General features: G+C 43.8%; 1 protein-coding gene across 1 annotated transcript in view; it reads right to left on the bottom strand.

Moving 5' to 3' along the window:
• LOC122804843 (protein mono-ADP-ribosyltransferase PARP9-like) overlaps positions 1 to 25,136 on the bottom strand; it is a 1,196,663-nt gene that overhangs the window by 967,722 nt on the left and 203,805 nt on the right. The window contains exon 2 of the mRNA XM_044074996.1: positions 21,140 to 21,167. Within this exon, the coding sequence (XP_043930931.1) occupies positions 21,140 to 21,167 (28 nt within the window). The remainder of the gene's footprint in view (positions 1 to 21,139; positions 21,168 to 25,136) is intronic.

Consider the following 25,136-nt stretch of genomic DNA (forward strand, 5'->3'; position numbering starts at 1 on the left):
TCTGAGGGATCATTTTCAGCTTTAACTGTGCAATCAAGTACTGCTTGTATATTAGCATGTGGAATTGGCAGTTTAAGGCCCTCATAGCCAAAGTGGCAGACGTATACACTTTCTTCCCCCATCTTTCTAATGCTCTGGAATCTCTTTCAAAAGGTAGTGGATTCTTAACAGTAGAAGCCTTAACCCCTTTGGGACCCTGGGAAATGGTTTCGGGGTCTGCAATAGGGCTTTTATATAGAAACTTATGAGTGTCAGGAACCCGGTAGTATCTGTCTGGTTTAGCTGGTGCAGGAGGTAAGGAATCTGGGTTAGACTAGATTCGGTGTAAACATCATCCAAAATGTCTAAAACTGGAGGAACTGCAAGGGGTCTATGCTGTGGAAGAAGAAGAAGAAACTCACAGACTCTTTTCTTAGAGTCAGAGTAATCCTGGCCTTCCCAGTGGAAGTGTTCCCTCATGGTGTGTAAAGTTTCCCCAAAAGAGTAATCTTCAGGGGGGAGACAGAGGGAATGGACTCTTCAGCATCAGAGTCTTCATAAGGAGGGAAGGAGTAAATACTGGTCCTCAGAGTTAGCTGAGGAAATGGATGCTTGGTCAGAGGAAGGATAATCTTCCTCCAGTCTAGGCCTTTTGTCAGGAGGGGGTTGGGAACCACTGATAAGGGTAATTAAATCCTCAGCCATCTTAAGCATCTGTTTTTTAGGCATAGGGGCCTGTGGGGGGTCTGTGGACCTGGTTTCCTAACTTTTAAGGGGGTTTTAAGTTTAGCATAAGACTTAATAGAGATAGTTGTTGGTTTGAAGACACCTTCAGAAACCGAAGGCCTGTCCAAAATCTCTGGATCACCATCAGGGTTGGCGTCCATGGGGAGAGATGGAACCGGCTCCTGAGGCCTAGCTGAGTCAGTCTGGGAGGCCGTCGGAATTTCTACATCAGCGGTAGTCAGGGGCTGCATAGGCGCCTCGCTGAAAACTGGAGAACCGGGGGCAGGCCTTGCTGAGGCCTCGGTATCTGGTCTTGGCCTTGGCTGCCTGTCCTTATCCTTGCGTTTTTTAATCATTGCTGATGTCGGTTGATCCAACGACATGCTATAGTTAAATTTTCTGCCAAAATAATGTCGGGCGAAATCTGCCTGACGCTTGATTGTACGTTTGTTGAACCTAGCACAAAACCGACAATCAGAGACGTCGTGGTCTGGGCCTAGGCAAGGAATACAAAAAGAATGAAAATCCTTATGAGGTATTTGCTTCCCACAAGAAATACAATTATTAACTTTGTCTGACATCGGACTGAGGCAAGAAAAGTTTCCCCAATGGGGTACTTAGCTTTAAAGAAGACTTCGGGCTGAAATTCGATTCGAAAATCTCAGGAGCTGGCCGACCGGCACTTGCGAACTGCTTCTGCTTCGGGCACCGCGTGGCAAGAAAGACTGGGGAAAATGGCGTCGGCTGCCTCTTTTATACCCCTGTCACACTGACGTCAGGGAAGAAGCGACTACAACCGACGCCAGACCAAGACTTTGGGATTCGGCCGACTGCGGGACCGCCTGACGGCAGATAACCCCAAGTGTGATGACTGCAGCTGTATAACACAATGAACATCTCTCCTAGCAAAAGTGATTGCTATCAATAATAAAATTTTCCAGGTGCAAAAATTTAGGGAGCTGAGGCTGCAGGCTCAAAGGAAGTCTGAGTCAGTTTTTCCAAGACAAAATTTAAGTCCCAGGGAGGAAGAACAAGTTTACGGAGAGGTCTGATATGAAGGAAGCCTTTGAAGAACATCTTAACCTCTACTCTAGAAGCTAAGAGGGGAGATAAAAGCAGACATGTAGAAATGGCTGATAAATGGGCTTTACCTGAAGAATAAGCCAGTCCAACCTTGAGCAGCTTAAGAAAGGACTAGGGAAATATCCACTGAAAATGGATCTAGTATCTTATTAAGACACCAGATGCAGAACCTCATCCACTTTGACAAATAGGATCTCCTTGTATCGGGTTTCCTGGCCTCCTGCAGGACCAGAAGCATGTTCTCAAAAAAAAGGTGAATGAAAGGAATCAGAAACCTATCAACCACAAAGTCGGGTTCAGTGTTGTTAAATGTGGGTGAATAAGAGATCCCTTGTTTTGTGCGAGTATATCCACCCTGTGAGGTAACTTGTGATGAGTGCCCTTGGCTAACTGCAGACGAGGGAACAGACGCTGTCTTGGCCAAAAAGGGGGTCACCAACAAGATTTTTGGGTTGTCCTTCTGAATCTTCAGCAGGACTTTCTGAATTAGGGGGAAGGGGGGAATATGTAGAAAAACATCCCTTTCCATAAGAATGATAGGGCATCCACCTTCCAAGCCAGAGGGTGTGGGACTCTGGCACACAACTATGGAAGATGTCTGCTCATAGGGGATGCGAAGAAAACTATTTGAGGTGCACCCCCACTAGTGAAGAATGTCCAGGAACATATCCCTGTGGAGCATCCATTTGTAGGCTTGTGTCATGGATTTGCTCAGTGCGTCTGCCAGAACATTTTGAGCTAAGGGGATATAAACAGCTGTCAAAGTTACCTTTGTGTGAAGAGCAATCTCCCAGGCTTGGATTGCTAATCTGCATAGATCATCAGACTTTGTTACCCCGTTTGTTGACATAGCAGAGAACTGTGGTGTTATCTGTGAACAGTTTCAAAGGAACCTGGTAGAAGAGACTACCTGAATGCTTGATGGGCATGAATCAGAGCCTCTTCGACCTTTAGGTTCCCAGTGTGGCTCCCCATCCTAGATCTAAAGCATCTGTGAACATTGTTTTAAGTGGAATAGGTGGCTGAAGGGAGAGTCCTGGATTCTGAGATATTTGTTGAATCCACTAAAGCAATTCATTCTATAGGAAGGGTAGAAGTGGAAGGACAAATTTTAGAAGATGACCATGCTGGGACCAGAGTGTTTTCAGGTACCACTGGAAATTTCGCAAGTGGAGGCTGGCTAGGGGCAGCATTGGTATAACCAAAGCCATGAATCCTAGCATCCTGAGGAAAGTACAGCTGTGTACACTTACCATAACTGTAGATGTTTGAGTGTATTCACTGTTGCAGTCATTACATTTGGGTAATCTGCTGGCAGGTTGCCCTCAGTCGGCCTGATTAACAAAGTCTTGGGTTCTGCGTCGGTTGCTGTCCCTTCTTCCAATGCGTCAGGTCGTCAGGGGTATAAAACATGCAGCTGACACCATTACATCAGTTTTTCTTGCTCCAGATGTCAGGTGCCCCCCAAATGGGGAGCAATATATATATATATATATATATATATATATATATATGTATATATATATATATATATATATATATATATATATATATATATATATATATATATATATATATATATATATATATATATATATATATATATATATATATATATAATTAAAATCAAAACAATATATACCTCCAACCAAAAGCAAATACACCAAAAAGGCTTTTAAGCATAGTAAAAGAAAGTAGAGGTATAGTAAGAGAAAAACAGGGGGCTGGAGGGAGGGTAAAGTACAGTTTTGTATCTACCATAAATGTAGATGTTCGAGTGCTAATACAGCTGCAGTAATCACAGATGGGTTTTCTGCCGTCAGGCGGGTCCCCGGTCGGCCGAATCCCAAAGTCTAGGTCTTGCGTCGGTTGTTGTCGCTTTCCTTCCTGACGTCAGTGAGGCAGGGGTATATAAGACACAGCAGACGCCATTTTCTTCAGTCTTTCTTGCCCCAGATGTCAGGTGCCCCCAGAAGGAAGGCAATACATAAATTATATGTATATACATGCAATGCAATATAATCAAAAATCAGTAGTTGCAAGCAAATATACCATAGAAGGATAACCCAATCAGGTTGTATGAAGAAGGGTTAAGCCCTAGGCCTTTACCAAGAGGGGAAGGAGGGAGGGAAAACTGTACTGCAGCTGTATTAGCACTCGAACATCTACATTTATGGTAGGTACAAAACTGTACTATGTTCATCGTGCATACAGCTGCAGTAATCACAGATGGGTAGAATCCCAAAGCTACGCACAGGGTGGAGGCACTAGGTGGAACTGGAATGAGCCAGAATGCCCTGCAACACAGCAGTGGCAAAGCCTGCTCTAGTTTTGGAATATAAAGGCAGGTGGTAGTGTTTTGTGAAGGTATGCACAGAACTCCAAGTGGCTGCCTCCAAAATATCTTTGGTAGGATCTCCTCTGAGGAAGGCTGTAGAGGTAGCTGTGGCCCTGGTGGAGTGGGATCCGATGCCTGTAGGGACAGATTTTCCATGATAGGAGTAACAAAACCGTATGCAGTGGCCTATCCATTTTGAAATTGTCTGTTTGGTAACTGGCTGCCTTGAGCTCCTACAGCATAGGACACAAAAAGTTGTTCTGATTTCCTGAAAGGCTTTGTTCTGTCCAAATAATAACGTAGCTGTCTATGGATGTCTAAGGAGTGTAGCAGCCTTTCCCCTTTGTTTTGAGGATTGGGGTAAAAGGTAGGTAAGTATATGGCTTGATTTAAAGCTACCCTGGATACCACTTTAGGCATAAATGACGGGTTGGTTCGAAGGGAAACCCTGTCCTGATGGAAGATGAGAAAGGGCTGCACAGCCATGAGGGCTTGTAGTTCCGAAACCCTACGAGCTGAGGTAATGGCCAGAAGGAAGGCTGTTTTCCAGGACAAATATTGCAAATCTGCTGAGGCAGCTGGTTCAAAGGGAGGCAATGTTAATTTTTCTAGAATGAAATTAAGATCCCAGGCTGGCATTGTTTGTTTCCTTGGTAGTCTTATATTCTTAGCCCCTCTGAGGAACTGTCTTAAGAGTGGGTGAGAGAATAAGGGTGGATCAGTGTTGAATTCTGCAGAAATGGCTGAGGCATGGATTTTTATGGAGGAAAATGAAAGTCCACTGTTCAGCAGCTCAGCTAGATACTGTAATACCTGAGGCAAATTCAGTTTTCTAGGGTCCTGGCCTTTTCTCATTCCAAGAGCAAAACCGTTTCCATTTTGCGGAGTAAGCCTTTCTAGTAGATGGCCTTCTGGCCTCCAAAATGACATCCTGCACCTCTTTGGGGAATAGGGTCTGTTGCGGTGTTAAGGAATTTTCCATGCAGCGAGATTGAGTGTTTTCAGCTGACTGTGAAGAGTTTTGTAGCTGTGCTGAGTCAGCAGAAGAGGCATTAAAGGTAGGGACCAGGGAGGAGTATGTGTTAGGCTCCTCAGGAGTGGGTACCAGTGTTGTCTTGGCCAGTCTGGAGCAATCAGTATCATCTTCAGTCTGTCTGCTCTTGCTTTCAAAAGCACCTTGGGCAGAAGAGGCAGAGGTGGGAAAGCGTAAACTGTCCATGCTGTCCAACTGAATGAAAGGGCGTCCACTCTCTAGGCCTTTGGATGAAAGGTCCTTGAACAGAACTTTTCCAATTGATGATTCCTGTGGGAGGCGAATAGATCTATGTCTGGCCTCCCCCACGCTTGGATTATCTTTGTAAACACTTGAGGATGCAACTTCCATTCGTGTGGATCTGTCATATTTCTGCTTAGATTGTCTGCCAGCGTGTTTTCCAAACCTGGCAAGTACTGTGCCTGAAGTTCGATTTGCCATTCCAGAGCCAAGTTCCACAGTGTCATGGCTAGTCTGCACAGGGGGTATGAATGTGTTCCTCCTTGTTTGTTTATGTACCACATTACTGTGGTGTTGTCTGTTCTTATCAATAATTGTCCTGGATGCAGGAGGTCCTTGAAAGCTGTAATTGCATTTATCACTGCTAGCATTTCTTTCTGATTGATGTGAAGGTGCTTTTCCTTTTGGGACCATTTGCCCTGAATGCACCTGTCTGTCATGTGCGCCCCCCCCCCCCAGGCATAATCTGAGGCGTCTGTTGTGCTGACTTGATTTGCTTGAGACTTGCAGAATGGGAGACCTGTGTTTGTTTGACATGCTTGGGCCCACCATAGAAATTCCTTTTGCAAACATGGAATTATTGGTATTATTGTTTCCAAACTGTGGCTGTGTTGAGACCATAGGTTTTTTAGGTACCATTGAAGTTTCCTCATATGCAACTTTGCACATGGGATTAAAAGAATGCAAGATGCCATGAAGCCCAGAGCCTGCAGGATTTTCCTTGCAGTAAGCCTGGTACAATTTGCTAGTATTTTGAAATACTGAGTTAGTTGCCCCTGTTTTTCTGGCGTAAGATAGGCCATCTGGGTGTTTGTGTCCAAGTTGGCACCCAGGAAAGTTATTTTCCGAGATGGTGTTAGCCTGGATTTCTCTTTGTTGACTGTGTATCCCAGGGAATTCAGTAACCGTGTTACATAAGCCAGATGTTCCAGAAGAATGTGCTTGCTGTCCGCTTGGATCAGGCAGTCGTCCAAATAAGGGTAAATTTGTATCCCTTGAAGTCTGCAGTAGGCAATTACTGATGCCAGGCATTTCGTGAATACTCAGGGCGCAGTAGATAAGCCAAAGGGCAATGCAGAGAATTGATAGTGGATTGAACCTGCAAGAAATCTGAGGTATCTTCTGCAGCTTTGTCTGATTGGGACATGCAGGTATGCCTCCTTGAGGTCCAATGTTACCAGCCAAAACTCCTTGACCAGCATGGGAAGAAGCTGCTGTAATGTGAGCATCTTGAATTTTGGTACGAGTAAGAATGTGTTTAGGATGGATAAGTCCAAAATGGGTCTCCAGTCGGTTCCTTTCCTTGGTACCAGAAATAGCCTGGAATAAAAACCTTGACCTTGTTCGTGAGTAGGTACCTCTTGAATAGCTTTCATGTCTATGAGCTTTGAAATTTGTAGTAGTGCCTCTGCCCTTTGATTGTGTGGCAGGTTTGGCATGCCTCTCATTTTTGGGAGAGTGTGAAAATGAAATCTGTAGCCTCTGTTTATAACGTCCAGGATCCATTTGTCTGTTGTGACAATATGCCAATTTCTTGTAAATAATGCCAGCTTTCCTCCCAAGGGTGCTGCCAGCTGAGACTTGCTTGGCATGGAAAGGGGGAAGTCATTGGGTTTGTTTCCTGTATTGTTGTGCACTGTCTTCGCCACCTCTTGGTGCTGGAGTTTGCCATTGCCTGCCTCTATATGATCCTTGTGATTGTCCTCTGCCCCTTGTGCCTGTATCTACCTCTTTGGGGCTTGTCCGTGGCTGGAAAGGACCAGTTTTTAGAAGGCCAATTTCTGCTAAAACGTGGTGGTTGAACCTGTAGAAAAGCTTTGACAGTTTGCATAGATTTGGCTTTTTCTTCCATTTTCCGTAGTATCTCCTCAGCATTAGTACCAAATAGCACATCCTTTTGTAAAGGAGCATCTAGTAGTTTAGCTTTCACATGATCAGGCAAGATGTGTTCCCTAAGCCAGGCATGTCTACGAATGACTGATCCTGTAACAGCAGCTCTACTGGAGGCCTCTAGGGCATCATAGCTACATTGTAAGGTGTGTTTACCCACTTGTTCTGCACTATGCATCATATCCTGCAACTCCTTCAAATCTGGTTGTTCAGGTTGACACATTTTATTTCTTAATTGTGATATTTAAGCATATGAAAAGTACAGTTTTGTACCTACCATAAATGTAGATGTTCGAAGATCCACATTGCTGCAGTCCTTACACTTGGGTAGTCCGCTGTCCTCGGTCGGCCCGAATATCTAAGTATAAGGCTGACGTCGGTCAAGGCGCATTTGACTGACATCAGGACGTCAGGGTACAAATGCGCATGACCGACGTCATATCCTCAGTCTTTTCTTGCCCCAGATGTCAGAAGACCCTAACAAGAAAGGTCAAAACCCAAAGACAACAAAACCAACAACCAACCACCCTAGCACTAATAATATGTACAATATATACAATATACACAATATTTACAATCCAACCCACACAACCGCCTCTAACTACAGAGGGAAGGAGGGAGGAATTGGACTGCAGCAATGTGGATCTTGAACATCTACATTTATGGTAGGTACAAAACTGTACTATGTTCTTCATCTCACATTGCTGCAGTCCTTACACTTGGGTAGAATCCCAAAGCAGAGGTAAGGGAGGCTGGCACAACTATATAGAAGCAGGAGCTGCCAAAATGCCCTGTAAAATAGCAGTGGCAAAACCAGCCCTAGATTTAGAGTAAAGTGGAAGGTGATAATGCTTAGAGAAAGTATGCACAGAACTCCAAGTAGCTGCCTCCAAGATATCTTTAGTTGCCACCCCTTAAAAGCTGTTGAAGTGGCAGTAGCCCTAGTGGAATGAGGCCTAATCCCAGCCGGAACCTCCTTGCCATGATGGGAATAACAGAAAGCAATGCAAAACCCAATCCACTTAGAAATAGTTTGTTTTGACACAGGCTTGCCCTGAGAACTCAAAGCAAAAGAAACAAATAACTGCTGAGACTGCCTGAACCCTTTAGTTCTGCTCAAATAATATCGCAACTGCCTGTGTATATCCAAAGTGTGCAAAATCTTTTCCCCTTTATTTTGGGGGTTTGCATAAAAGGTAGGCAAATGAATAGTTTGGTTTAAAGACACACTAGAAACCACTTTAGGCATAAAGGAAGGATTAGTACGTAAAGATACCCTATCCTTATGGAAAATTAAGAAAGGCTCAACTGCCATAAGGGCCTGCAATTCAGAAACCCTTCTCGCAGAGGTAATGGCTAACAAAAAAGCAGTCTTCCATGATAAATATTTCAACTCAGCAGTAGCTGCAGGCTCAAAAGGTTGTAGAGTGAGTTTCTCCAACACAAAATTGAGATCCCAAGCAGGAGTAGGAGCTCTCCGTGGGGTCTTATATTCTTTGCCCCTCTAAGGAATTGCTTAAACAAAGGATGAGAAAACAATGGTGGGTCACAATCATAGTGAGCAGAAATTGCTGCAGCATGAATCTTAATAGAAGAGAAGGACAAACCTTTGTCCAGTAACTCAGTAAGATATTGAAGAGCCACACTTAAATTAGGCTTAGAAACATCAAATGCTTTTGCTGCACTCCAAAATAAAAATCTCTTCCATTTATGTGCGTACACTTTCCTTGTACTAGGCCTTCTGGCTTCCAAAATAACTTTCAAAACTTGCTGTGGAAGCTGAAACCCTCCAGGGTTTAAAACAGAATATGCCAGGCTGTCAGGTGAAGAGAGCGAAGTTTGACATTGAGTAAATGACTGTTCTCCTGAGTCAGCAGGTGTGGAATCGAAGGTAAAGGCCATGGAGGCTCCCGTACCAGACTTCTCAGTAGTGGGTACCAATGCTGTCGAGGCCAATCTGGAGCTATTAAAATCATCTTTGGCTTGTCCTGTCTGACCTTCAGAAGTACCTTTGGGAGGAGAGGCAGAGGTGGAAAGGCATACACATGAAGATTGCTCCAATTGAATGAAAGAGCATCCACTTTCCAAGCTGTGGGATGAAAACTTTTGTGCAAAACTTTGGCAGCTGGTAGTTTAGTGGAGAAGCGAACAGATCTATGTCTGGAGTTCCCCATGACACTGTCAATTTCTGAAATACATGAGGATCCAATTTCCACTCGTGGGGATCCATAATTTGTCTGCTCAACACATCTGCTAAGGAGTTCTGTGCTCCCGGCAGAAACCTTGCCTGAAGATTTAGCTGTAAACTGAGAGCAGTCTCCCACAAAATCATTGCTTGTCTGCACAGAGGATAAGAATGTGTTCCCCCTTGCTTGTTGATGTAACACATGACAGTTGTGTTGTCTGATAGAATCAACACCTGCCCTGGAAGAAGTAAATCCTTGAAAGCTATTAATGCAAATTGGACTGCTAACATCTCCTTCAGGTTGATATGTAGATGTAGAAGTCTGGCAGGCCACGTGTCTTGTATCCACTTTCCATTTAGATGAGCTCCCCAAGCTTTGTCTGAGGCATCTGTCGTTAGAATCTGAGTCGCCTCTGGCCGGGTCACAGAGAGTCCCTTGTTTAGGTGACATTCCTGAGCCCACCACAAAAATTCCTTTTGAATGCAAGGTATTATCTGAATGACAGTGTCCAAATCTTGGCAGTGCTGTGTCCATACATTTTTGAGATACCATTGTAGCTTCCCCATATGCAGTTTGGCATTGGGAAGCACCAGAATACAAGATGCCATGAACCCCAAGGCTTGTAGGACTGTCCTTGCAGTCAGCCTGGACTGATGAGACAATTGATGGAAGTAAAGAGAAAGATTCTTTTGTTTGTCCGGGGTCAAAAAGGCCATCTGGGATGCTGTATTCAGTCCCACACCCAGAAAGCACATGTCCTGAGAGGGTACTAGACTGGACTTTATTTCGTTCACAGAATACCCTAGGCATCTTAGCACTGCTATCACAAAGTGTAGATGATGAAGAAGCTCTTCTTTTCCTTGAGCCAGAATCAGACAATCGTCCAAATAAGGATAGATCTGTATTCCTCTTAGTCTGAAGAAAGCTATCACTGGAGCCAGAACCTTCGTGAATACTCTGGCAGTAGATAAGCCAAAGGGCAATGCAGAGAACTGATAATGAGAAGTCCCAGCCGAAACGTAGATACTTCCTGCAACTTAGCCTGATAGGAACATGAAGGTAAGCCTCCTTGAGATCCAGAGTCACCATCCAATGATCTTTGCCCAGCAGAGGTAAAAGCTGTTGTAAAGTCAACATTTTGAACTTGGGAATGTCCAGATAAGTGTTGAGGATAGATAAATCCAAAATTGGTCTCCACGTGTTCCCCTTCTTTGGTACTAGGAACAGGCGAGAATAAAATCCTAGGCCCACTTCTGACAGAGGGACCGGCTGAATGGCTCCTATTTGGAGTAGCAGAGAAATCTGTTTGTGAGCCTCTATTCTTTGCTGAGGAGGAACGTCTGGCATGCCTTTGAAAGGAGGCAAGGTATGGAAATAAAACCTGTAACCTTGGTGTATGATATCCAATACCCATCTGTCTTGGGTAATTAAACTCCAATTTTCTTTGAAAAGTGCCAACCTTCCTCCCAAAGGTGCTGCTAGTCGAGAAGACTCTGGCAGCTGAAAAGGTAGGTCATTGGGTCTGTTTACGAAAGGACTGACCCCTGCCCTCACCGAAGACTGTGCAGGTGAACTCCTGTTCTAGGCCTGAAAGAGCCCTGAGCTCTGCCCCTACCCCGTCTAGACCTGCCCCTAGACTGGGAATCATAAGAAGGATACGTCCACCCCTTAGTAGGCCAATTTCTGCTAAACTTGGAGGCTGAACCTGCAAAAATCTTTAACAGTCTGCATAGACTTAGCCTTGTCTTCCATTTTCTTTAAGACTGCCTCAACAGGTGAACCAAATAACACATCAGATTGTAAAGGAGCATCCAAAATCCTTGTCTTAACATGGTCAGATAAATTCTGATCCCTCAGCCAGGCGTGCCTCGAAGAACTGACCCTGTGGCAGCCACCCTAGACGAGGCCTGTACAGCATCAAAACCACATTGCAAAGAATGCTTACCCACTTGTTCAGAGACATGTACCAAATCCTGTAACTCTTTACAGTCAATACCTTCCGCCAGAGCATCTACCTTAGACTTCAATTGAGACAGTAGATAGTTTTGGTATTTCAACATGTGAAACTGGCAATTTAGAGCCCTCATAGCTAGGGTGGAAGACGATAAACTTTCTTTCCCCATCTATCCAAAGCCCTAGCCTCTTTATCTGGAGGAACCGGATTTTTAACAACAGAAGCCTTAACACCCTTAGGCCCCTGACTAACAGTTTCTGGGTCCGCCCTAGGACTCTAAAAAGAAACTTATGAGCTTCAGGCACCCTATAATACCTATCCGGCTTAACAGGAGCAGGAGGCAAGGAATCAGGATTAAGAGAAGTCTCTGCAAACACATCCTCCACCACATCCAGAACAGGAGGTATAGCCAAAGGCCTATGCTGGGGTAAAAACAGAAATTCCCTAAGCCTTTTCCTGGAATCAGAGAAATCCTGACCTTCCCACTTAAAATGCTCCCTCATGGAATGGAGGGTCTCTGAAAAAGAAAAATCCTCAGGAGGAGAAGCAGAAGGAGTAGAATCATCCACATCAGAATCAGAATAAGGAGAATACTCCTGCAAGTCTTCAGCCGAAGACTCTGAAACATCTGAAGCCTGCTCAAAACTCCCCAACTCAGGTTCCACCCTAGGCCTCTTATCAGGAGGGGGCAAAGAACCTCTAATTAAGGTAATCAAATCTTCTGCCATTTTAAGCATATGCTTCTTGGGCACAGATCCTGAAGAACTAGGAGTGACACCAACTGAAGCTAAACCTGGCCTGCCTCTGGGAGAAGCCTTGGAAACAGAAGGCCTAACCACCCTAGGAAGGGAGGGGAGTACAGTAACCTGAGAAGCCCCCTCAGCCTGACTTGCCTCCTGAGAGGCCACATCCTGCAATAACAAGGTCTCCCCCTGGGCCTCCAGAGAAACCTCCGGTGGAACCACCGGCTCCACCGATACCTCTAAAGAACCGGCGTCCGGTACGGACGACTCGTCTACCCTGGGCTTAGCTGCTTTATCCTTGCGCTTCTTTGAAGAAGCGGACGTCGGAGCATCCGACGGCATAGTGTAATTGCACCGCTTCCCAAAGACTAACCTGGCACAATCTAACCTTCTCTTAATAGTGCGCTTATTGAATCTAGCACAAAAGCGACACCCAACAACGTCGTGCTCAGGCCCTAAACAAGGAATACACAAGGTATGATAATCTCTATGCGGTATCTGTTTCCCACAAGAAATACAGTTATTCACTTTTTCTGACATCCGGTAAACCACTGAGGCAAGAAAAAGCAAAATATTCCCAACGGGTACTTAGCCAACTTTGACTCGGTCTGAAACTCCGAACTCGAAAAATTTCAGAACGCCGAACGGCACTTGCAACGCTGCTTCTGCATCGGACCATGCGGCAAAAAAGACTGGGGATATGACGTCGGTCATGCGCATTTGTACCCTGACGTCCTGATGTCAGTCTAATGCGCCTTGACCGACGTCAGCCTTATACTTTGATATTCGGGCCGACCGAGGACAGCGGACTACCCAAGTGTAAGGACTGCAGCAATGTGAGATGAAGAACATCTTTAGTTTTATCAAAATAATATCTGAGCTGTCTAGGCAAATCCAAGGTGTGAAAAACCTTCTCACTGAGAAGGAAAAAAGGAAGGAAGAGGAACAGACTGATTAAGGAACAACTTACTGACCATCTTGGGCATAAAAGAAGGATTAATATGAACAGACACCATGCCTCTGTGGTAAACTAAGCAAGGAGAAATAGCCAAGAGAGTCTGAAGTTCAGACAGTCTCTTGGCTGAAGTGAGAGCCAAAAGAAGAACAGTCTTCCAAGTACAGTGTTGAAAGGAAGCTGAAGAAGCAGACTCAAAAGGAGCCAGAGTCAATTTTTCACATACAAACGTCAGGTATCAGGAAGGCAAAACAGACTTCCTGGGAAGCCTGATATGAAGGACAACTTTAAGAAAATGCTTGACCTCAAATGTAGAGGCTAGAAGAGGAATTAAGGGCAGACAAGCAGAAATTGTTGACAGGTGAGCTTTAACTGAAGAATATGTCAACCCAGCATGGACCATATCACACAAATAAGAGATAACAGAGGACCTCCAGAAATACGGGATCTTAATGGCAAGAGAGGCACCAATCAGAAATTTGCTTCCATTAAGACATTATTTTCTGGTAGTGGGTTCCTGGCCTCCTGCAGAACCCAAAGTATGTCCGCAGAAAAGAGAGGCCTGAAAGGGATTAAAACCCTGTCACCCACAGCATCAGTTGGAGGGTAGACAAGTGAAGATGGATAAGAGATCCCTTGTCTTGTGTGAGAAGATCCACCCAGTTAGGTAACTTGTGGTGATTTCCCCTGGCCAAGTGAGAAAGAATGGGGAAAAATACTGCCTGGGCCAAAAGGGAGTCACTAGCAAGATTTTGGGAAAGTTCTGTTTAACCTTGTGCAAGACTCTGGTAAGGAGACAGGGGAGGAAAGGCATACAGAAACACCCCCTTCCAAAGACAAGACTTTCCTAGCCAGAGGACTTGGGACTCTGGAACAGAATCAGAGTGGAGGTAAAAAAGATCCACCTCATAAATACCCTTGTGATGGACAATATCCAGGAACACAACTCTGTGAAGCATCCATTCATGGCTTGTGTGCAGGACTTGCTCAAGTCATCTGCAACTAGATTACAGTCTGAGGGAATATAAACTGCCTGAAGAGTCACTTGATACTTGATAGCTGGATCCCAGACCTGAAGTGCTGGTCTGCAAAGAAGATAGGACCTTTTTCCCCCTTGTTTGTTGACATACCACATCACTGTGGTATTGTCTATGAAAATTTTGAGCAGCCTGGAACAAAAAAGGGAATAAAATGCCTGAAAAGTCAGAAGCAGAGCCCTCATCTCATTTAAACTGATGTGGTCTGACCTCTGATTAGGAGGCCTGAGACCCTGAACCTTGAGGAGGCCACAGGAGGCACCCAATCCCCTGTCTGAGGCATCTGCAAAGAGATCCTGAGTTGGAACTGCAGCATGGAATGGAACTGGAGCTTGAAAAGGAAATCCTAGTGAGTCAAAGTTGATAAAACCACCACTAAAGCTTGAGCTTGTGACTGTGAAGGAAGGGCACTGGGAAGGCTGGGGGTGGGGGGTGGCAATGTTGAAGCCGCGATGACTTGAGGTACTACTGAAGCTTACTCATATTCAGCCAGGCCAGAAAGAGCATGGGAATGGTGGAAGCCAGGCCAGAATCTAGGGAAGTAGTAAACTTGAGATCATGAAGCAGAGTTTTGGGGGAAGGAGCTTCAATAAGCAGATCATCTAGACAGGGAAAGATCTGAATTCCTTGAATCATGCAAAAAGCAATGACAGGAGACAGGCATTTAGTGAATTGCCTTGGGGCAATAGATAGCCAAAGGGCAAAGCAGAGAATTGAAAATGTAAGGAAGAGACAGAGAAACATTAACATTTCCTGAAGAGGGGATGGGTGGGGATGTAAAGAAATGCATCCACGAGATCCGGAGATACTAGAAAGGCCTGGGGCAGAAGAAAAGGAAATGATGTTAAATGTATTTAAGTTGAATTGTTTGATTTAATAGTAACTGATGTAACTCTTTTTTGCTACATAGTTTCATAATGCACTATTGAATGGCAGGAATATTGTAGTTACTTGTTTCTTTAAAGCTAAGTTGTGTCTCTAAAGCTAAATGTGTTTGGTAACCAGACTTTAGTATGACAAGCTCTTTGCAGGGCTGTTCATTAGAGTGCAAATTGAGAGCCTTCTGTATATTTTTTGAGAAGCAGGATATTCAACATTCAACATTCTTTGACTCTCAGTCATAAGGCACTGTTGTAGTAAAATGCTAATGTATTATAATGATTTATGCTATATGTAAAGATATGTAAAGATTTTACTAACATAGTTTAGGGTTTCCTCGGGTAGTCTAATGTTGTTTAAGCTACACAGCTGCTTCTGACTGCCTCTGAAATCAAGCTCTCTCTCTATCCCTCCCAGGTCTTCCCCTGCACAGCGTGAGGCAGAAAAGAACTTCGCCCTTTTCACGACTACTCTACTATTGCCCACAACCTGTAAAACAAAACAGGTCATTATCTGGTCATTTTAGTATAGACTTTAAAGTAAAGTATTATTTAAGGGTCCTCAGCACTAGCACGATTCTCCCTAGGCTTACCCAAACAAAAAATCCAAGCTTGTTTGCATATACTCCACTTAAACTACAGAACACACTCTAAAACTAAGGCAAACAGCTATAACATTTTAAAACCAAGCTCCCAAAGCATAGGAATTGAACCTGATGTTTGTTTAGACGAGATTACTCACCTGCAAGTTAATTATTCAGGAGTTACATCTTGAAACCTGGGCTCTAGTGGCTTAGTGTAAACCCCGCTCCGCCCTGCCCCCTATTCCCACCCACCCCCAGTACTCGTACTTTTATAACCTCAAACCACTCCCCCTACTGTCCACTAACTTCCTGTACCTCACTACCACCATCAAAGATCAAACGGAATATGACACCACCCAGGAAGCTTATCATACTAACTCTTTTTCCCCTCCTACTTGTTCCTTACCTAGCTACCTTATATGAAACCTGGTCTTACATAGGCTTCCACCACCCAGGTTACCAAACCAACCCCTCCCCCATAATTAACAACAGAGGCCATGACTCAACTCCCTACTCACCCTCCTTGTTAGAACTCGAACGCTATGTAATTATCAAACCTACCAATATTAGGCCAAATGATAAACATTACTACAAACTTCTACTCAAAGCCCTCAAATTCATTACCACTCTGAATCACAGACTAGCCACAGATGGTGATATCCACCCCAACCCTGGCCCTTCCCCTCCACTCAATTCTAATTCCACCCTATCCTCCCTCCACTTCTCAATCTAAACTCTAGACCCTTTAACTCCCTTCTGACCTGTCATCTAAACATCAGAAGTGTAAACAATAAGATTCACAACCTACATGCCCTTTTAGCTACTTGTTCCCCAGACCTACTATGTCTCACAGAAACCTGGCTTAAACCAAGTACGAAAGACACACAGATAATCCCACCAGGGTATGATATACTAAGAGCAGACCGAATAACTCGTAAAGGTGGCGGTGTAGCCATACTCTACAAAATACATTACAAATCTCCCTTGCCTCTCCACAACCCCTCCTAACAAACAATGCCAAAATTCTACTTGTAAAACTTCAACCAAACAAACATAAAAGCATAAATATAGCATGTATTTACATCCGACCAGGGAACAATAATAAGAAAACCTTAGAGGACTTTCTCCACTGGTTAACTCAAACTCACCCCAGGAATCCATAGTGTTAGGTGACTTCAACATCGATTGGAATTCCTTCTCATCTAGCTCCCCATCTAGCAGCATAAATCTACATGGCTTTTCTCAGCTCATATCCACTCCTACCAGACTACGTAAACCCCAAAACAAAGACAGCATCCTGGACTGGATCCTTACTAATAAAGATCCTGACCAGTACTCAGCAGGTACTCACCCAGAGGACATGAGTGATCACTTACTCACCTATGTTATCAAATTCAAGAAAATCACCCCTTTCTTACAACCATAAAAAATCAGGAACAATAATAAATTCAACTCCATTTTTCAAACTGAACTTAAAGCCCACAACTGGACAATACTCAAGTCTCTTCCTCTTGATGAGGCAGTTATCTACTTCAACACCACCTTCCTCAAGATTCTAGATTCACATGCTCCAATACGGTCCATTAGAACTAAAACCAAAACCGCACCATGGCTCTCTAAGGAAACAAAATCCAAAATCCTATCTAGAAACAAGATGTGGGTCACATGGCGTACCTCTAAAGACCCACACTCCCACCAAACCTTCCGGCAACTTAGAAATGAAACTAAAAGAATGATCTTAAATGATTAAAAACTTCTTCCTCCACCTCCAACACAAACACCTTAATAATCCACAAAAATTCTGGGCAGGCTTAAACAAGCTCCTGCACCCAGGCCAGGCAACCACCCCCACTCCAACAACTTGCAAACAACAGTGCCCTGTAAATATTGCTAACACGTTCAATAGTTTCTTCACAGAAACTATACAATCCCTGGCCACACAATTCAAACAACCAGCCCACTCCACTTCCCATTTCAGCAGAATACTACAACTACATCAGATCATCTATTTACCTTCAATCCAGTACCCATATCCTCTATAACATCTCTTCTTAAAAAACTAAAACCCACTAAGCTAGCAGCTGACCTTCTCCCAGCTGAGTTTCTGCAAAAAGCAGCTGAGGCCATTTCCTATCCCGTCTCCATAATCATAAACCGTACCTTGTCAGAAGCCTTCACCCCCTCCATATGGAAAATGTCCCACATTATTCCTCTCCATAAAGGTGGTAGCTCACTAGAGCTAACCAACTACAGACCTATAGCTATACTCTCACCCCTGGCTAAAATTATGGAAAAGTGTGTCCACAAACAACTGATGGAACACCTCACCAAAAATAAAATTCTAGCCAACTCCCAACATGGCTTCAGGCCAAATCACAGTACCACATCAGCCCTACTATCCTTTTCTAATACCATCAATAACTTCAGAAACAATAATAAACTATCATCTGCTCTTTTCTTAGACCTCTCCAAGGCCTTTGATATGGTGAACCACATTCAACTCCTCCATACATTAAAAAAACTATCACTCAGTAATTCCACTCTGAAATGGTTCCAATCCTACCTGTCCAATAGGCAACAGGCTGTTCTATGGCAGGACAAATTATCCACATGCCTACCTGTTACACTTGGAGTTCCCCAAGGATCTATTCTTGGCCCTCTTCTCTTCACCATCTTTGTTAATGACCTGCCCACAATCAGCCCCCATGCCACATGCATTCAATATGCAGATGATTCGACTATCATCAGCACTGCCTCCAACCTGGCAGATATCACTGCTTCAACCCAAGACACCTTCAACCTAATAGAAAAATGGTTCTCAAGTCGTCAACTACTTCTCAACCCCAACAAAACAAAACTACTTACTTTCTCACCAGCTAACAAGACTCTTCCCCCCACCTTCTCTATTACATCCTCCAATGGAATCACTATATCACCAGAAGCTCACACAAAGCTATTAGGTGTTACCATTGATAACTCCCTTAAATTTGACACCCATTTCAATCTAACCATCAAAACCATCAATAAAAAGCTTGGCTCTCTCTATAAAGTAAAACACTTTCTCACTCCTCACGCTAAAATTACAATTGCCAGCACACACCTACTATCAACTCTTTTCTATGCCTCCCCCCTTTTTACAAACCTAAACAAGACAACCCTTAACAAACTTGCTTCTTGTTACAATCACATAGCTAGATTTGCCACATATTCCACCTTTAGAACGCACCACTGCACTAACTTGAAGCAACTTGGGTGGTTACCAACTCCATTTCAACCAAGTCAAAACGTCTCACCAGATACTGTATCACCCAGAGAAAACACCAGCTCTGAAAAACATCATTCACCCCTATATTAACCTGCAATCTTTACACTCCTCCAATAAGATCTTAGCTCAAACTACCAAAGCCAATATTTCTGCTGGGGATTCTCTATTCTCAAACTTTGTAGGTAAAATGTGGAACTCCCTACCGACCATGCTCACCTCAGAACCTTCACTCATACAATTCAAAAAAAAAGCTTAAACCCCATCTCAATACTCTCTGGCAATGTCCCTGTTCCAAACCTGATTAACCACTATCATTTACCCTGCTCTTACCTCACTTTCCTTAACCGCTTTTTAACAAGGCGCCTCGCCTTTGTAACTGACCTATGTTTTTTTTTATATGCTGCTGTTATTTTTTTCCCCAAGATGTGATGTATCTTTTTATTGTATTTAGAACTCAACTATCTTCCTTTTTTGCATTAACAATGTTCATATGTCTGTTATGTACCTGGAGCTTTTCTCCCCGGGCCTCCGCTGAAAATGGACATGTATCCAGTCGGACTCTCCCGGTTAACAAATGTAAAATAAAAATAAAATAAATAAATAAATGTCTGCAGAGGTAACATCTGAAAGGAAAGAATCTTGAAGATCCAGACTTGGTCTCCAAGCCCTCCTTCTGTGAGATCAGAAACATTCTACAATAAAATCCCTTCCCTACCTGGGCAAGAGGCATGACTTTTATGGTACCCTGAGCCAAAAGAGAGTGAAGAACTGCTTGGAAATGAGAGAACTGTGATGGTTGAGGAATGCCTGAAAATGGAGGAAGGGACTTCCAAACCATGAAATATCACTGACAAATAATGGACAAAACCCAAAAGTGTGAAGTGATCAGCAGCCAATTTAAAAGGGATACGGAGAGAGCGAAAAGGGATAATGGCCAAGGGAAGGGAAAGGAAACTGTCAAATAGAACCCGTCTGTCCTAGAAAGCAGGTTTCTGGATGGTAGGCATCTAAACAGACTTAGCAGGAGGCACACACCTAGAAGCCTTGTTGCCCTTGGGAGGGTGAAACTGCCTATAAAAAATACAGACTAAGGATAATTCTACTGAAATTTGGGAAGAGAAGAAACAAAAATATGTTTTAGCTCCTGCAAAGCTATGTTCTTGTCCTAGAGAGACTTGAAAAGCACAGCAACAGCAGATCCAAAAAGGTTTTTATTATTCAAACGAGCATCCAAACGTTTGACCTTAATGTCATCAAGCAAAGCCTGAAGATGAATCTAAGAATAACCCCTCATAATGAAACTAATGGCAGCAGTACTGGAACAGGCATCAGCTTGCACTGCAGCTGCATCTGATTGAGTGGCAGGCAAGTTGAGAAGTAGAGACCAGTAGAGAAAGGGCCAAAGCCTTCCCTTCAGAATCAGGAAGATCAGAAACTACCTTAGAAACTCAAGAAAGGACAGACAAATCATACCTGGTCATATTAAGCAGGTAGTTGATTGCCCTCAAAGATAAAGTGGCAATAATGTAAACGTTCTTGTCCTGCTTTTCCATAGCCCTACTATGCTTATCAGAGGGCAACAGCAGCTTGGTGGAGGGCAACAACTTGGATGCCTTGTCAGATAAGACTGACACTACAGAAGGGTCAGCAGAAGGGCATTTAAAAAGAAATTTGCACTCCTCAGGCATGCTATGGCTTCTTAGGTGCAGGAAGCTAACAGTCCGGGGCAACAAATGCTGCTGAGAAAAGGTATCCAGAAAAGCAGTCACAACAGGAAGACCAGCAGATGGCTTGGGAGACTCCAGCTGTAGAAAGCACATAATAATTTTTCTGAATCTAAGAGACCTGAGAACAATCACAGTTAAAATAATACATCATACAGGCAATGGTATCCCCAAAGGAAAGCTTTTCCAAAGGGGAATCTGGACTTATGGAGTCCTACTCTTCTGAATCCTAGACCAAGGGAAAGGGATTTGGGATGAATAAGCCAAGGATTCTTCCCAAGTCCAGATCCTCATCCAAGGAATCCAATTCCCTAGGCCTTTTGAGTGGAGGGGAAGACCAGGGAGGAACAGGAACAGAGAGCCCTTGAGGGGTCTTCAAGGCCAGCAAAGCATTAAATATATCCTTAGTGAAACCTTGCCATTCACGTTGGGGATCCTTAACAACAGGGGACAGACATATACAAACAGACACACACACACACACAAGCTACAATGAAGAAAGATTGTTCAAGATTAATACTTACCAAATCCATTTTTTACAGGACTAGAATCCTAGGAAAAAAGGAAAGAAATTATCAATGTACATGCAAAACTGTTCCAACATAAAAATGAACACAAAAAATGCATTTATATAACATTTTTAGGAGCTTTAAGAGCCAGGACTAAAATTTGCAGAAGAGTTACTAAGAAATAATACATATCATCTCAGTGAAGCTGCACTTAAAAAAGAGAGAAGGAATATGCAATTTAAAGCTAACGGCATGAAGCCGTGTGCGTGTGTATTTAAAAGTTATTTACTTACCATTACTTAGCATCTGTGTTGACCCATTTTCATTCTTCCTCACTGATAGGTTACTGAGCCGACCCTTAGATCTGATTCAGCCACATTTCCAAGACTTGGATCCAATTCTTGAGCTCCTATGTATACCCATAATGCTCTACACCATCCCCTACATCTCCGATAGAGTTTGTTGCCTTACTGCCCACTACACTATATTGACAGGACAGACAGAAGAAAGACTGCGATTCAAACCTGGAACGTGTGTGTTCCAAAATCATCTGAAGATCCTTCTAGCAATGACAAGGCCAGGCAATGGCTGGGAGGGAAGGTGAGGAAGAATGAAAATGGACAACACACATGCCAAGTTATGTTAAGTACAAAACTTTTAAATCTGATGTCGTTTTCATTCTTCCTCATTGATGGGTCAGAGTCCCCAGCTACAGGGCTCTTGGTAGGCCCTCAAGGAAGGATATGCCAGAGCACTGTCAAGCCAAAGAAAGCCCTGCTTCAGGAGACAATTTCCAATTTGTAATGTGTAACAAAGGTATGATTCTTTGACCAAGTAGCTGTAGCACAAGTATCATCAACTGACATTCTAGAGGAAAAGCCAGATGATGCAGCACAGATCTGGTGGAGTGAGCTCTAGGGGGATGAGGCAATTACAAACCTTTTTGAGAATAAATCAATGAAATACAATCAGTAATCCATTTAGCCAAGGGAATTTTGAAAACTTATTGACATAGGTGGTTAGGGGAAAAGGACTCAAATAGCTGGTCAATCTTCCTTTACCATTTCATTCTGTGAAGATAAAAATGCAGTTGTCGATGATCAGGAAGGTGTAGCATATATTCTCCCTTACGGGCAAAACTTGGAAAGAAGACTGGCAACGGAAAGGCTTGATTAATGTCAGTATCCGTGGCCACTTTAGGCATAAAGGAAAGGCAAGTTCAAAGAGATACCCTATCTCTATGGGAAATGATGTCTAGCTGATAAGGCCTGGAGTTCAGAAATTCTTCTTGCTGAAGTGATAGCCACCAAAAAGATTGTTTTGAAGGAATGAAATTTCATATCACAATCATTTGCAGGTTCAAAGGGTTTCTGAGTCAACCCCTAAAGGACTACCGTGAGGTCCCAAGGAGGAGAGGGGTCTTTTTTGGGATGTCTGAGAAAGAAGAGTCACTTCATAAAGGCTTTACATAGCTTGGAATTTGATAGATAAATGGATTAGTTTCCAGCGTGAAAATTGGATATTGCTGCAAGCTGAAGTTTAATAGTAGAAAAGCTAGCTTCTTCTTTAAAAAGAGTACTGAGGAACAGCAGGAAGGCTGAAGTATGAGCTGAGAAGGGATCAATGTTCTCCTTAGAAACCCATATAGAAAATCTTTTCTATTTACTTCTGTAGACCTTCTTAGTGGAAGGCTTCTGGGAAACCAAGATGATGTCGCGAATGGAGGGAGCAAACCTGGACCATTGTACTATCACTGGAAGTGGAGAAACCATGCAGTCAACTCGAGGTTGTGGAGATTTGGATGATTAAACTCAGACGGTTGAGATAAGAGGTTCTGATTGGGCTCCAGTATCCATCGAGGATGTTTGAGGTGAGACCAGAGGAAAGGGAACCATACTTGTCGAGGCCAGAAGGGGGCAATGAGGATGACTGAGCTCTTCAGCCTGCTTGCTTTCTGTAGAAACTTCAGGATTAATGGAGAGGTAAGCATAAAGGAGACCCAGGGGCCAGTCTTGAATTGCAGCATCCCTCGGTGACTCCCCCAGAGGGGGGAATCAGAGCAAAATGCTTGCTGCACTTGTTGTTGAGGTAAGAAGCAAATATCACAGCAGGGTAGGCCCCAATGGCTGAAAATCATGTTCGTTACTGATTGATTGAGGGACCACTCATGAGGAATCGCAATGGACCTGCTGAGTTTGCCAGAGCATTGGTCTTTCCTGGTATACGAGTTGCAATTGGAAAGTGGTCTGAAGAGATCATCCATTCAGAGACCCTCATGGCCTCTCTGCACAACAGGTAGGAACAGGTTCCTCCTTGTTTGTTGATGTACCAGACGACTGACATGTTGACCATATGGATAGCAATAGTCCCAGAGGAAGAACATCCTGAAAGGCTTGCAATGTTAGAAGGACTGCTCTCATCTCAAGGACATTAATATACAGCTTGGTCTCCAACGGGACCTCGTGCCTTGGACCATCTTTCCCTTGCAATACCCCCACCCCCCACCCCAACTGGGAAGTGTCCATGGTCACTGTGGCTATGGGGGGGGAGTGGCCTGTCCAAAAACAAGTCATCTGACTGTATCCACAATCAAATATGATGTTTGCAAATTGGACTGAGTTTGATGGGGACAGATAAAGGCTGGTAAAGAACAGACCCCTGAACTGACAAGGTGCATTGGAGGATTCACATGAAGAATCTTGCTAGAGAGACTAGAATAATGGCAGTTGACACTGACCCAAGAGCTTGTAACACCAGTCTTGCTGGAGGGGACGGATGACACAATAAGTCTCACAACTGATTTCTCAGACATGCAATGCAGTGAAGAGATAATGAAGTCACTTGATTTGTATTATCCAGCTGAGTTCCTACAAATTCTAGATTTTATGCAGGAGTCAGGTTCGATTTGGCAAGATTTATTGCAATGCTTAGGGAGTTGGAGATCTGAAGCAAATAATCCCTGGCTTGTAGAAGTTGATGCTTGGTTGGGGTAGTGAGGAGCCAATCATTTAGAGAGGGAAACACCTGAAATCCTTTGAGCCTCAGGTGAGCTGTCATGCATTTGGTGTGCACCCTGGGGGTTATGGTTAGCCCAAAGGGCAGTACTCTGAATTGGTAGCAACTGGCTTCCAGCTGAAAGCGCAGGAGTCTCCTGGAGTGCCTGTCTATTTTGATGTAATAGTACGCATCTTGGTGATCTATAGAGAACATCCAATTATCCTTGCGCAGAAACGGCAGGATGGACTTAACAGTAACCATTTGAAACTTTGACTTTTAACATACTGACTCAGATAGCTTTGATCCAGAAATGGTCTTAGGTCCCCTGTTTTCTTTGGCACCATAAAGAAGCAGGAGTAAGTTCTGATTCCTATTTGTTTGTTTGGGACCTCCTGGATGACTCTTTTTTTGTAGCAGCTTTTGAACTTCTTGAGCTGCATACTACCTCTGAATGGGTGGAACATTGGGGAGTTTCTTCCAGGTCCACAGAGCTGGAAGGGAAAATGGAATACAATAACCTCTGGATATTATACTTAACACCCAAGTGGTGTTTGTAAGATTTGTCCAGGCATCTAGGTGCAGGGAAAGATGACCATCAACTGCCTCCAGAGATGGGCAGCACTTTAGGAGCACTGATATGGCCTGTCAGAGAACAAGTATCTGACGCCCTGGTTCTGTGGACCCTCTTTGCCTATGGGGTGACATCTACCACTGAAACCTCTTCCTCTGCCTCTGGATGAGGTATCCCTGTGCAAATCTTGAAAAGGCCCTTGAGATTTCCAGAACCACATTTTCTTTCCTCCTTGCTGGTTTCTTGGAAAGGTCCGCTGTGGGGTAGAAAACTTGAATCCCACAGCAGACAGGATCTTTCATTCCTGTTTACTGTGAGTAAGTGCATCTTTCACTGATGGCCCAAACAAAGAGGAGCCATCGAAGGGGGCAAAGATGGCCCAAACAAAGAGGAGGCATCAAAGGGAGCATTAATGAAGGATGCCTTAAAGGGTTCCACAAAGTC

Source organism: Protopterus annectens, chromosome 6.part0 (genome assembly GCF_019279795.1).
Source record: "Protopterus annectens isolate FY-2018-M chromosome 6.part0, PAN1.0, whole genome shotgun sequence".
Lineage (NCBI taxonomy): Eukaryota > Metazoa > Chordata > Ceratodontiformes > Protopteridae > Protopterus > Protopterus annectens.